This window comes from Geotrypetes seraphini, chromosome 13 (assembly GCF_902459505.1).
Source record: "Geotrypetes seraphini chromosome 13, aGeoSer1.1, whole genome shotgun sequence".
NCBI lineage: Eukaryota > Metazoa > Chordata > Amphibia > Gymnophiona > Dermophiidae > Geotrypetes > Geotrypetes seraphini.
This window is the reverse complement of record NC_047096.1, coordinates 59,165,116-59,177,169: the sequence shown is the minus strand read 5'-3', so window position 1 is coordinate 59,177,169 and position 12,054 is coordinate 59,165,116. Positions and strand designations below refer to the sequence as shown.

The following is a 12,054-nucleotide window of genomic DNA, read 5'->3' as shown; positions in this document are numbered from 1 at the left end:
TTAAAAAAAAAATAGATAGTACAATACTGTATTAACATAGACCGACTTACGACCGAATCGACTTACGACCTATCAGTTGGAACCGATTGCGGTCATAAGTTGACGACTACCTGTATTCTCTTCTCTTCTCATTCTTTCCTCCGAGTATGTCTATGCCTTTCATTATTTACTTTGAAATTTTTGTCCGCAGCTAAGATTTGCTATATATCAAAACAAACTTGAACTTAGCTCAAGTGTAAGTTTATCTGCAGATCAGGTGGGCAATTTTATAAAAATCATTTCTGCAGGTAAAGTGCCATTAAACCCAGGTCGTAATTTTGTATGTATGTTGGAACCCGCTTAGCTTTAGGCGGGCTATTTACTGAGCCACGGTAGAGGTTTCTACTGCAGGCCGGGGTGCTAAATGCTCCGATTTTGCTCCAACGCTCATAGGAATTCTGTGAACATCGGAACATTTAATGCTCTGGGCTACAGTAAAATCCGCTATGAAAATTACCCTTTTAGAGTGGAAGTCCAGAAACGTATGACATGGAATCAAAATAAGAGTGTTGAGCAATGATACATTTTAATAGTGTCTTAGGGGTGTTTCACGAGGACTTGGATAAATGGGCCTTTGGTTCATTAGTGCCCCTTAAAAATTTACTTGCAGGGAAATTGAGTTCCTAACATGCACAAAAAACACACTGCTACATACATTAAAATATTTTGTGGAAAGTTTGGGGGAGTTTTGGGAAGTTTGGGAAAGTTTTATGGCCGGTTGGGGGAGGATGGGCTGGGGAGGGCTTCAATGGCTGGGAGGGTGTAGAAGGGCTGGAGTGGGTTTTGATGGAGATTTCGGCAGTAGGAACCCAAGCACAGTACCGGGCAGAGCTTTGGATTCTAGCCCAGAAATAGCTAAGAAGAAAAAATTTAAAAAATTTAAATTGAATCAGGTTAGGCAGACTGGATGGATCATTCGAGTCTTTATCTGCCGTCATCTACTATGTGTGTTACTATGTAAAGTAAGCACACAATATAAATTTTTTGCATTACATTTCAGGAGGGGGAGTGTCGGGGCAAAGAATGGGTATGGGCACGTTATCTAGCTAGTGGATTCTGAACACCGCATGCTAACTGGTTAGTGCATCCATATGCAGGAGGTGATAAGTGGTTATGTAAGCTAGTATGAACATTAGCGCACAACTTCAAAGAGAAATACTAGAATTATTTCCTAGGCGCCCTAGAAATGGGTTTAGTGCACAAGCTAAACTCATTTATTGGCGAACTTTAGTAGACAAACCCCCTAGTGCAGTGGTCTCAAACTCGCTGCTCAGGGGCTGCATGCGGCCCGCCAGGTACTATTTTGAGGCCCTCAGTATTATAAAGAATGATTCTAAGACACCCCTAAGACACTATTAAAATTTATCATTTGCCGCTGTCCCTGTCCCATTCCTGTAAGCTCAACTTTAACTGTAGAAACCTCAAACACTTAAGAGTTTGAAGTGTTTGAGACTTGTGCAGATAAGGCTAGAGCTTGCAAGGAATGGGGCAGGAAAAGAACTTGATGGGATGAGAAATTGAATTCCCGCAGGGACAGGGAAAAATTTGTCCCCGTGTCATGTACCCCTATGATTTACTCCTGCTAATGTCTTTCTTCTTTCCTCTGGGTTACAAATTGGCTTCAGGTGATCTGAATGAGTTGAGTCCAGTCTTGGTTTTGACCTTCATTACATCTAGGGCACTGAAGTTGTTCTTTTTCTTAAAGATCTTCAGGCTGGGAGAACATTGGGACATCATGTAGGTGGCAATTGGGAAGGACTTGGTTGTTACACAATAGTGACATCTGCTGGCCAGGCTTAGGAAAAAAGTGTATTGGTTGTGGCCCCTGGTTGAAAAGCTGTAGGGGTATGAAAATGGGGAAAAATTCCTGGGATAAAAATAATACTTTTAAAAAGGTTTATTTTCATAAGTCATGGAGTTCAGGTTCTGTCTGTCTTTCTCCAAAGCCTGCTGATCCAAATCCGGAGAGTCGCTATACAGGTGGGCGGTTTGAAGCATTCCTGCCAGACAATAGGGAAGGTCGGAAGTTACTGACTTTGTTGGAGAGGGCCCTGGATCAAGGGTTAACCTTTAAAATCCAGCCACATCCTTCTGGGGACAATCTCACATGGAACATCCCGCATAAAACTTCCCAGCAAGGAGGGAAATCCAAGTACGTCAACAATTAAGAGAGAAAAAATGAATACCTAAAATAATTTTTCTTTGAGGTGATTTAATTCATAGCATGACATTTTTCTGTGGTGTGGTCACTCTGTTCAATGGGCTGGAAGAGCCACTGAATTGCTTTGTAATACCTGCATTTCCGGATTAGGAGAATAGTTGAAAAGCAAATTATATTTATTTTCTCACTCTGGACTATTTCTCCTGCTCCTTCGGGCTTCCAGCTCTGTCAAAACCAGGGCTAGGATCTGATCTCATGACCTTTATTTCTGACTACCCCTGAATGTTACTCTTTTTCTATAATCCTGTCCACCCTCCAATTATAGCAGTGATTGCCTTTGGCCAAGGGTCATGCAACAGAATCCCTTCTGGCACCCTAAGTCCGGCAGTTTGAAAAAAAAAATTAAAAATCTGAGTGCCTAAATGTAGATGCCCAAATTTGGTTGAAAATGGGCACCTAAGTCTCCAACAAGCTTGTTTACATCCATGACCTCTTTATTTCTCGAACTCTCCATCTGCTTGCACTGAGTCCTGACTCTGTCCTGAAGACTCTCCTTCAGCTGCTGCCCTGTGTCGTGGAAGTTACCTTCTCTCCCATACACCTTGCCAGTTGGTCACGGTGATGGCGTTGAGCTGCTACTCTCACCTTCTTGTAGATTCCCAACTTCTTCCACCTCAGTCTCGCAGCTTTTCTTCCTTTGAAATCCACTCCGTCAGTCTATTTGCTTCACTACCTCTCTGAGTGGCAGTCATTTATTGACCCCCTGATAAAGTCCCTTTCTTCCTTGCTAATGCTTTCCTTCTTTCTCAATCCTTCCATCTTCTTACCTCATTTTTGGTGAATTTAACATTCTTGCTTACGACTCCTCTGACTCTTAAGCTTCTAGTTTCTTGCTTTAATGTCCACATTCAATCTTAAGCTGTGCTCCACTACCCTTTCGTACCAGAATGGCCACTGCCTTCATCTCATCATCTTCTCCAACTGCTCTCTCACCAATTTCTGCACCTCTGTTCTTCCACTCTCTGACCATCATCTGATAACTTTCACAATTCATCACCCTCCCCCCCCCCCCGACACAGCCGATCTCCACCAATACATTTAGGAATCTTCAGGATGTTGACTTTTGCACTATTTCATCCCTCCTCTCAACCACCTTGTTATACAAGTCTGTCAATGAGGCTGCTTCTTCCTATAATACCATTCTCTCCTCTCAATATCCTTGCTCCTCCCATTCCACATTCTGTAAGGCCCTGGCTCAACTTTAAAATCAGCTATTTACGTTCCTGTGTCCGGTCTGCTGAACGTCTTTGGCTCAAAGGCCACTCATTCAGTCTTCATACATCTCAAATTCCTGCTGACCTCCTTCCAGTCTGCTCTTTTAGTTGCCAAAAAAGACTACTTAACTACCTATTTTACTAACTTTCTTGGCTCCAACCCTTGCCATCTCTTTGCCACTCTGAACTCTCTCCTCTGAGTGCTCCCCCCCCCCCCAGACTATGGATGAGTACTTCTGCGACAAGGTTTACAAGATTAACCTTGTGCTCCCAACCAGGTCACCTCCACCTCCTTCCTTCCTGCAGACCATTCTGTCATCCTTCCTTCAACCCCTGTTATCTTTTCTGAAATCGCTGAAGAGGAAACTGCACATTTTCTTTCCTCCTCCAAACTTGCTACCTGTTCCTCTGATCCGATTCCCACCCATCTACTGTTTCTCCTACTGTCATCTCTTCATCTGTCATACCCTCAATCTTCAAACATGCCATAGTTTACACCACTCCTCAAAAAATCCTCATTAGACCCCACATGCCCCTCCAAATATCACCCTATCTCCCTCCTCCCCTTCTTATTCAGACTACTTGAACGTGCTGTTCATCGCCGTTGCCTAGACTTCCTTTCATCTCAAGCTGTTTTTGACCCACTTCAGTCAGCTTTCACCCATTGCATTCTACGGAAACTGTCCGTGCTATAAGTCTCCAATGATCTGTTCCTAGCAAGACTATCTTCAACCTTCTCGATCTATCTGCTGCTTTTGACACTTATCAACTACCACCTACTCCTTGTTACGCTGTCCTCACTTGGATTTCAGAGCTCTGTTCTTTCTTGGTTTTCTTCTTGTCTCTCCAATCGTACTTTTAGTGTATGTTCTGGTGGATCCTCCTCCACTGCTATCCCACTATCAGTCAGTGTACCTCAGGACTCTGTCTTGGGACATCTTTTTCCATCTCCTCCCATGGTTTTCAGTATCACCTCTCTGCTGATGACTCTCAGGTCTAACTCTCTACACCAGAAATTTCTACAGGAATTCAGGCCCAAGTCTTTGCCTGCCTGTCCGATGTTGCTGCTTGGATGTCTCACTGCCATTTAAAACTGAATATGGATAAAACAGAACTCCTTATCTTTCCACCTAAACCCACCTCTCCTCTTCCCCATTCTCTATTTCTGTGGATAATATTCTTATCCTCCCTGTTTCATGAGCTCACAACCTCAGAGTCATCTTTGACGCTTCTCTTTCTCTACACCAATCCAACAGACCACTAAAGCCTGTCGTTTCTTTCTCTGTCACCAGAATCCAACCTTTGCTTTCTGAGCACACTAACAAAACCCTTATCCACACTCTTATCGCCTCTTGCCTAGATTACTGCAGTTTGCTTCTCATAGCTGTTCCACATAACTAGGGTTACCAGATGTCTGGGTTTTGAAAAGCCTCCCCAAATTGCGTCAGTGAGGGTGGATGTCTGTACGTGTGTGTGACGTCATTTGCGCGGACTTCCTCCCTGCCTGACGAGCAGGCAAGGAGGGGCAGGATTAGGGCATTACACGGCAGGGATAGGTGGAGCTGGTTGGGCCTGGAGGCAGGTCTAGGGTCTCAAAGTCCCTCCTTGAGGGCCGCAATCCAGTCGGGTTTTCAGGATTTCCCCAATGAATATGCATGAGATCTATGTGCATGGTCTAGGGGGTCCGGATTTTCCAATTGGAAAATCTGGCAACCCTATACATAACCCCCTCTCCCTCTTCAATCCGTTCAAAATTCTGCTGCAGGACTTATATTCTGCCAGTGATGCTATGTTCGCATCACCCCTCTCCTCGGATCACTCCATTGGCTCCCTATCCATTTCCGCAAACAGTTCAAACTCCTCCTATTGACTTACAAAAGTGTATTCACTCTGCAGCTTCTCAGTATCTCTGTTCGTTGGGTAAGTCTCTCATACCTATACCCTTCTCCGCTACTGCTAACTGCAGACTCCGTCCCTTTTATCTTGCTGTGCCGTATGCCTGGAATAGACTGTCCGAGTCAGTACATCAAGCTCCATCTCTGGCAGTATTTAAATCTAGTCTAAAAGTGCACTTTTTTGAGACTGCTTTTAACTCCTAATTCCCACTCACTTGTAACGTTTTATCATTCCCTCTATAAGAAATTTCTTAACCCCTATTTGTTCCTTATCTCCGTTTTAATTAGATTGTAAGTTCTATTGTCTCTTACATATTTAATGTATGTACATCTAGCAGCACGATAGAAATAAGTAACAGTAGTAGTATGTGTGGATTGCTGGACACTGGTCATCCCAATGAATACTAAGACCATAAGAAGAGCCTTACTGGGTCAGACCAATGGTCCAGCAAGCCCAATAGCCTGTTCTCACAGTGGCCAATCCAGGTCACTAGTACCTGGCCAAAACCCCAAAACTAGCAATAGTCTATGCTACCGATCCAGGGCAAGCAGACTAGGGCCTTTTCCTCCAGGAACTTGTCCAAACCTTTCTTAAAACCACCTTTAAGAAGATGTTGTTTGAATGAGGAAAAGACCTCAAGATTGTTCTTGCTGTGCCTTAGTGTCAAACTGACACATTGGGGCATAAATTCTTATCATGGGTCAAAAACCTCATGTTAGAAAAAGTTGTTGGGGTTTTTTTGTTGTTTTTTTTTTTTTTGGGGGGGGGTTAATTTTCACTTTTTTTGTTTTTTATATTATTTCATTATGTTGCTATTCACAGTGAAAATTTAAATTACAAGCAGCTTCTGTACAAAAGAAAAAAAAAAAGCATTTTTCTTCCCAAAGGTGGCCTGTACCGTTTCACATCGAGGCTTCATCAGGGGCGTGCTTCTTTATAATATAAATTTGTCTTTTGGCAATGAACCCCCTCCCTTACAAAGCCACACTGGTCACCACGGTAACAGCTCAGACGTTCATACAGTTCCTATGCGCATCTGAGCTGTTACCCCCCCCCTCGCAGCCAGTGCAAAAAACACATTAGCGCAGCTTTGTAAAGGAGAAAGTAAATTATATTATAATGAAGCCTAGATGTGAAACAGTACAGAGCGGCAAAAAAAATGGACCACCACCTCTCAAATCTGCTGCCCATGACGCTCAACTACAAAACATTCAGGAAAGAACTGAAAACCATACTATTCAAGAAATTTGTCAAATGATCTAACCAAACTGTATCGACCCTTCCCAGATCCTGACGCAAACTATAGGTATCAACCTTGCAATCTCCCTGGGAATGCCCAGGCTAATTTCTTGTTGTAAACCACCTAAAAGTGAAAAGTATTGGCAGGATCGAAGACATCAATGTAATAAGTGATTTTTTTTTTTCAGAAGCTGCTTGTAATTAAAATTTTCACTGTGACTAGCACTATAATGAAATGATACAAAAAAGAAGTGACGATATCCCCCCCCTTAAAAAAAAAAAAAAAAATTCCACGAGGTTTTTGACCCATGATAAGAATTTATGCCCTAATGTGTCGGTTTGACATTAAGTCATAGGAAAAACAATCTTGAGGCCTTTTCCTCGTTCAGTCTTGAAAGGCAGGCATGGTGGAGGATGCTGAGAAGTCATGTGACAGTATGTCAGTAACCCTGCTGCAGGCTTGTGACTTGTGTGTATCCTGTTAACAGTTTGACTGTCTTTTCCAGAAACGGGTACCCCGATGCTCAGTACTTTGGAAATGTCTTTCGAAAGCTGAAGGAGTATGGAATTGAGTAAATGAGAAACACGGGCCCTGCTCCCGACAGACCCAGACACGTCAAGCAGCTGTACAATACTGGGCAGAATCTGATTCCATTTCATAGTGGTCTGCTAGTGCTTTTTTAGAGGTTCATCTGTGTTTAGCAGCCGAAGCATCCTTCAAGTAGGGAATTAATGGGCAGCAAAAGCCCTGACTCAGATATAAGTAATTCATCTGCTTCTGTCAGACGATTAGATCTGTGTGACGTTAAGAGTCTTCAACCCTACTTATTTGTATAGTTTGTTGAAATTTTTTTACTAGGAAAATGGCAAATAAACAATAGATTTGATCAAAGTGCACCCTGTATTTTAAACATAAAATTTATATCTCACCAATACCTTGCAGATCAGTGCAGTTATCAAAATAAGAGGACTCGAGCGATTCACAGTAAAATACAAATCAATTATCCAGAAATTTAACAAATAGATAAAGCTTTCAATAATTTCCTAACACAAATAAGAATTTGAATTATCTAATAATTGGCGAAAGTCAGCATCCACCTGGCTGCTTGCAATATTGTTTAAATAAGCAGCCCTTTTATAGAAGGAAATGCAAATAAAGTTATGCTACGCAATGAACGTCAGCAAGGTAATTAAGTGCCAAAGGAAAGGAAGAGTGTGGCCCAGTGGTTAAAGCTACAGCCTCAAGAGTTCTTTCCTGTCCTTGCTCTGTCCCCACCTGCACAAGGCTCAAGCAATAGAGCTTATAGGAATGGGCCAGGGACAGCGACAAAACTCACAGGACGGGAACAAATTTGTCCCCGTGTCATTCTCTAGTTCAAACCCATCCTGCTCCGTGTCACCCTGGGCAAGTCACTTAATCCCCCCGATACATTAGATTGTGAGCCCACCGGGACAAACAGGAAAAAATGCTTGACTACCAGAATAAATTCATGTAAACCCTTCTGACCTTCCCTGGGAGAACAGTATAGAAAATTGAATGAATAGTGTGAAAAGCTTCAGCCTCTGAACCAGAGCTGAGATTGTGACGTCATAATGCCTCATTCCACCAATGCCTCATCAGTGATGTCACAATGGCTCGACTGTCCTATACTTGGCTCCCTTTTACTACATTTTGATTTCTAGAGTGGTGCAGTGGTTAAAGCTACAGCTGCAGCACCCTGAGGTTGTGGGTTCAAACCCACACTGCTCCTTGGGACCCTGGGCAAGTCACCTAATCCTTCCCTCACCAAGATGGTGCCCTGGGTTGGCTGCACCCCCCCCTCTCCTCCCCTCTTACTGCACTGCTGGTCCATGCCCATCTTTCAGCTGCACGCTTTAGAATTTGTTGGCCCGATATTCAATCAGTGTTTTGCTGGCTAGCACCACTGTTAACCCCAGAAAATCAATGTCAATCCCTTGCACAGCCGCCTAACACATAACCAAGTAAGTGATGGAGCACTGAACCAGCTCTGGGTTACACTTGTGGTTAACCTGGCCACTTGAATGCTGAACAGCATTATTTAACTGGCCCAAGTGCTGACTCTGCCCATAGAAACCCCCAAAATAGCTGGTTTTGAGTTCAGCATTAAAGGCCCATATTCCATCAACATTGCTGTACGAGTACAGAGTTTGCAGGGATGGGGATACAGAGATCCTGTGGGGACAGGGGACATTCTCTACACAGAGCAGTGATTTCTAGAGACATTTTATCTTTAATTAATGGAGATGATGTGCTATTCTACCAGTAACATGTCCTACTTTAGCACAGGCCCCATTTTAGGCCATGGGACCTAATTACTACTAACAGGGGTTAACAGCAAAATAACACACAGTAGCTCCTACTAGAGAATGACACAGGGACAGAATTTGTCTCCATCCCTATGGTTAACCACATCCCCGTGTCATTCTTTAAGGATAGAGGAAAGAATCCTAGTATGAATGGGCACAGCCACCGCCCCTCAACCCTTGCATTGAAGAAGGACTGAGGTTGAGATAGACTAAAGAATGACATGGGATGGTTAGAACGTAAGACCATAAACGTTGCCATACTGGGACAGACCGAAACTTCATCAAGCCCAGTATCCTATTTTTAACAGTGGCTAACACAGGGCCCCAAGTTCCTGGTAGAAGCCCAAATACTAGGAACATTCCAGAGCTGAGATTGTGACATCATAATGCCTCATTCCACTAATGCCTATGAGCCAACCTCAGTGATGTCACAATGGCTTTATTATCCTAAACTCAGCTCACATAAGAATCAATGTGAATGGGCCCAGCCACTGACGCTCAAGCCTTACACCAAAGAATGTTGGTGTGTAGAAGGGCTGAGATTGAGAGACACCCCATGAAGTGATTGATCAGTATTTAATAGTAACCACAATGGAGAGTCACCGCTGCACAAATAGTAGCAAAATCTAAAAGGGAAAGAGCAGAGCAGGCCTGTCTGTGAAACCTTCTTTATTAATAGCAAACAGTAAAATCCATGTGCAAAGCAGTCTGTCAATCATAAAAGCAAGTAGCAAGTCATGGACTTGACAGACCATCTTCTGGCTAAGGTGCCTGCATCATAAAATGAATAACTAATATTAAAAAAATAGAAGGTTACGATGTGAATATCAGATAAATAAACCAACAATAAAATCTAAATCAGAGTATGCTATGAAAAATATACTTGAAATATTTTGCATAATATCATAAGCAATGATCATCTCACCAACATGAGAGTAACTGACTGTACAATACCAAAGAAATAAAAAACAGTAATAAAATGAGAATTGTACAGAAACTCGACAGGTCCAATGGATTGGTCGACTGCCATAAAAAGAAACTGTTGCCAACCTGCTATTGAATGAAATAATGTGACCAACTTGATATCCTCTCAAAAAACAACTTAATGTGTGCAAGATCTGACAATATGCATAAATCAAACTTCTAACAAAACATACGTATTCCCTACTCCATGCTTATCAACAATTCTTTAAGGAAGACAATACAAATGGGGCTGAAAGAAAATAAAATAAAAAAACCAAGATAAAGGAGCAAAAAAGGGGCATAATGCATGTGGTCTTAACAGGGAGATAGATTTTAGATGGATAATCTAACAAAAAGGATAATCTACTAAAACAAAATCAACCGTAATCAATTAAAAGGACAACATTTATTCCAAAATAAAGAACAATGTGTTATGAAAAGGATTCTAAATAGAACCGCCCCATACCTTGCTGAAAACCAAACCACTGGGCATGTAACCAGATAAAATTGTACATATTGTGACTGGAAACGGCCCTACCTGGGGCCTAACCTGGAGCACACAGGCCTTGGCAAGCGGTAAGGCGAGGCCTGGAGTAGGTGGAGTGGAATAAAAGCAGCAAACAGGTGTTTAAGGTGGAAAAAAATGTGCTTTCTGCTGCTTCTGGATGGTGCCCCCCAAATATGAAAACCAGGTAAGTCATGAGCAATGGGAAACAAAACACATGGCTTGAAACTCAGCTGCTGTATCCCAGTGTCCAATTAGCAGTGCTTGGGGGGAAAACATGAAAAAGGAAAACACAAAAAAATAAACCCTCTTCCCCAAGCCAGAGATTTCAAAACAGAAGGAAAAAACACCCCCCACAGTTCAAAACCAAAATAGCTGGGTCTTAATCAGCTCGAATAAACCATCCACACTTATTGCTCTCTTCAGCAAGCTCGGTTCCAGCAATGGCAGCATGCCTTCTAGGTCTTGTAACAGCCTCAGAACAAAAAGGAGGATCAAAATGATAGGACTGTACCTGAGCCTTGACTGAGGTGACTTCCTTCAGATCCGGTCAGTCTGGAGATGGGAGCTAGGATGAGCTTCCCTGCTGCCTTGTCAGTTCCCTGGGACTGATTAACATTCCAATCACCTGAGCTCCCCTGGCTCAGGGTGGTTTGGGGCTGATTACAACTCCTTGCGCTACCCAGTCCAGCTCTGGTTTGCCTTGCTCCCACCCTGGGGCATGCTGGGACTGGTAGTTCAAACTCTGTTGGCTAGATCGTTAGTTGATCTTTGAACAGGGAAAAGGATAGCAAGAAAAAAAAAAAAGAAACCACCTACCCCACCCCGTTATCAAGCTGTGCTAGAGGTTTTTAGCACAGGCTCCGATGCTCAAAGGAATTCTATGAGCATTTACCAAACCAGCTTGTGCTAAAATCCTCTAGTTCAGCTTGATAACAGAAGCAGGGGAGGGGTAGTTTCTTTTTTCTTGCCCTCCTTGTCCCTGCTCAAAGATCAACTAATGATCTAACCAGCTCCTGGATTTAGGCATTTGTACTGGTCCAGCAAGCTTTTTTTCCCCAAAATGGTGTTTTAAAATTATTTCCATGTATCATACAAAGTTGTGGGCCTGTGAGCTGCTCCTTTCATATAGGATTCCTACTCTGCCCTAGAACAACAGATCAGAGTTGAATTTGAATTTAGAATCCCTTATTCAACTAGTGTTATCACATTTGTGACGACAAACCAACCATGGTCCCACCCTTGGATCCCCCCCCCAAAAAAAAAACCACAACCACTATTGCCTTCCTCTATCCAGCAGGTCCTTCTCTTTGCTTCCATCTGGTGCATCCCCCTCCCCTCTCACCATCCTTCCATCCAGTCTCTCTATGCCTTTTCTATCCAGCATGTCTGTTATCTCCCCATACCTCTTTTTCTATCCTATCCTATCTCCCCTTGCTCCAGTTCCTCAACATGGCCTGATCCAGCATTACATTCATCAATTTCCCCTCTGCATCCCTATCCCTTCCCATATTTAGCATTGCCCTCATGTCTCTTCTCTCTCCATACCTACTATCTCCTCACTTTCTCCCTCATCCCACTCCTAGGTCTCCAGGAAATGCACCCCCTCTTCCATCCAGCCTCTTCTCCCCTTCATCAGCATCTTGCTC

At 43.0% G+C, this 12,054-nt stretch overlaps 1 protein-coding gene across 3 annotated transcripts in view; it reads left to right on the top strand.

Annotated features, from left to right (window-relative positions):
• The window catches only part of LOC117347304, a 32,544-nt gene extending 25,040 nt beyond the window's left edge, over positions 1-7,504 (top strand). For all 3 annotated transcript variants that reach the window (XM_033918057.1, XM_033918056.1, XM_033918058.1), the window contains 2 exons: positions 1,986-2,191; positions 7,116-7,504. In XM_033918057.1, coding sequence (XP_033773948.1) covers positions 1,986-2,191; positions 7,116-7,185 — 276 coding nt within the window. In that variant the 3' untranslated portion in view covers positions 7,186-7,504. The remainder of the gene's footprint in view (positions 1-1,985; positions 2,192-7,115) is intronic.
• Positions 7,505-12,054: the final 4,550 nt, after the last annotated feature.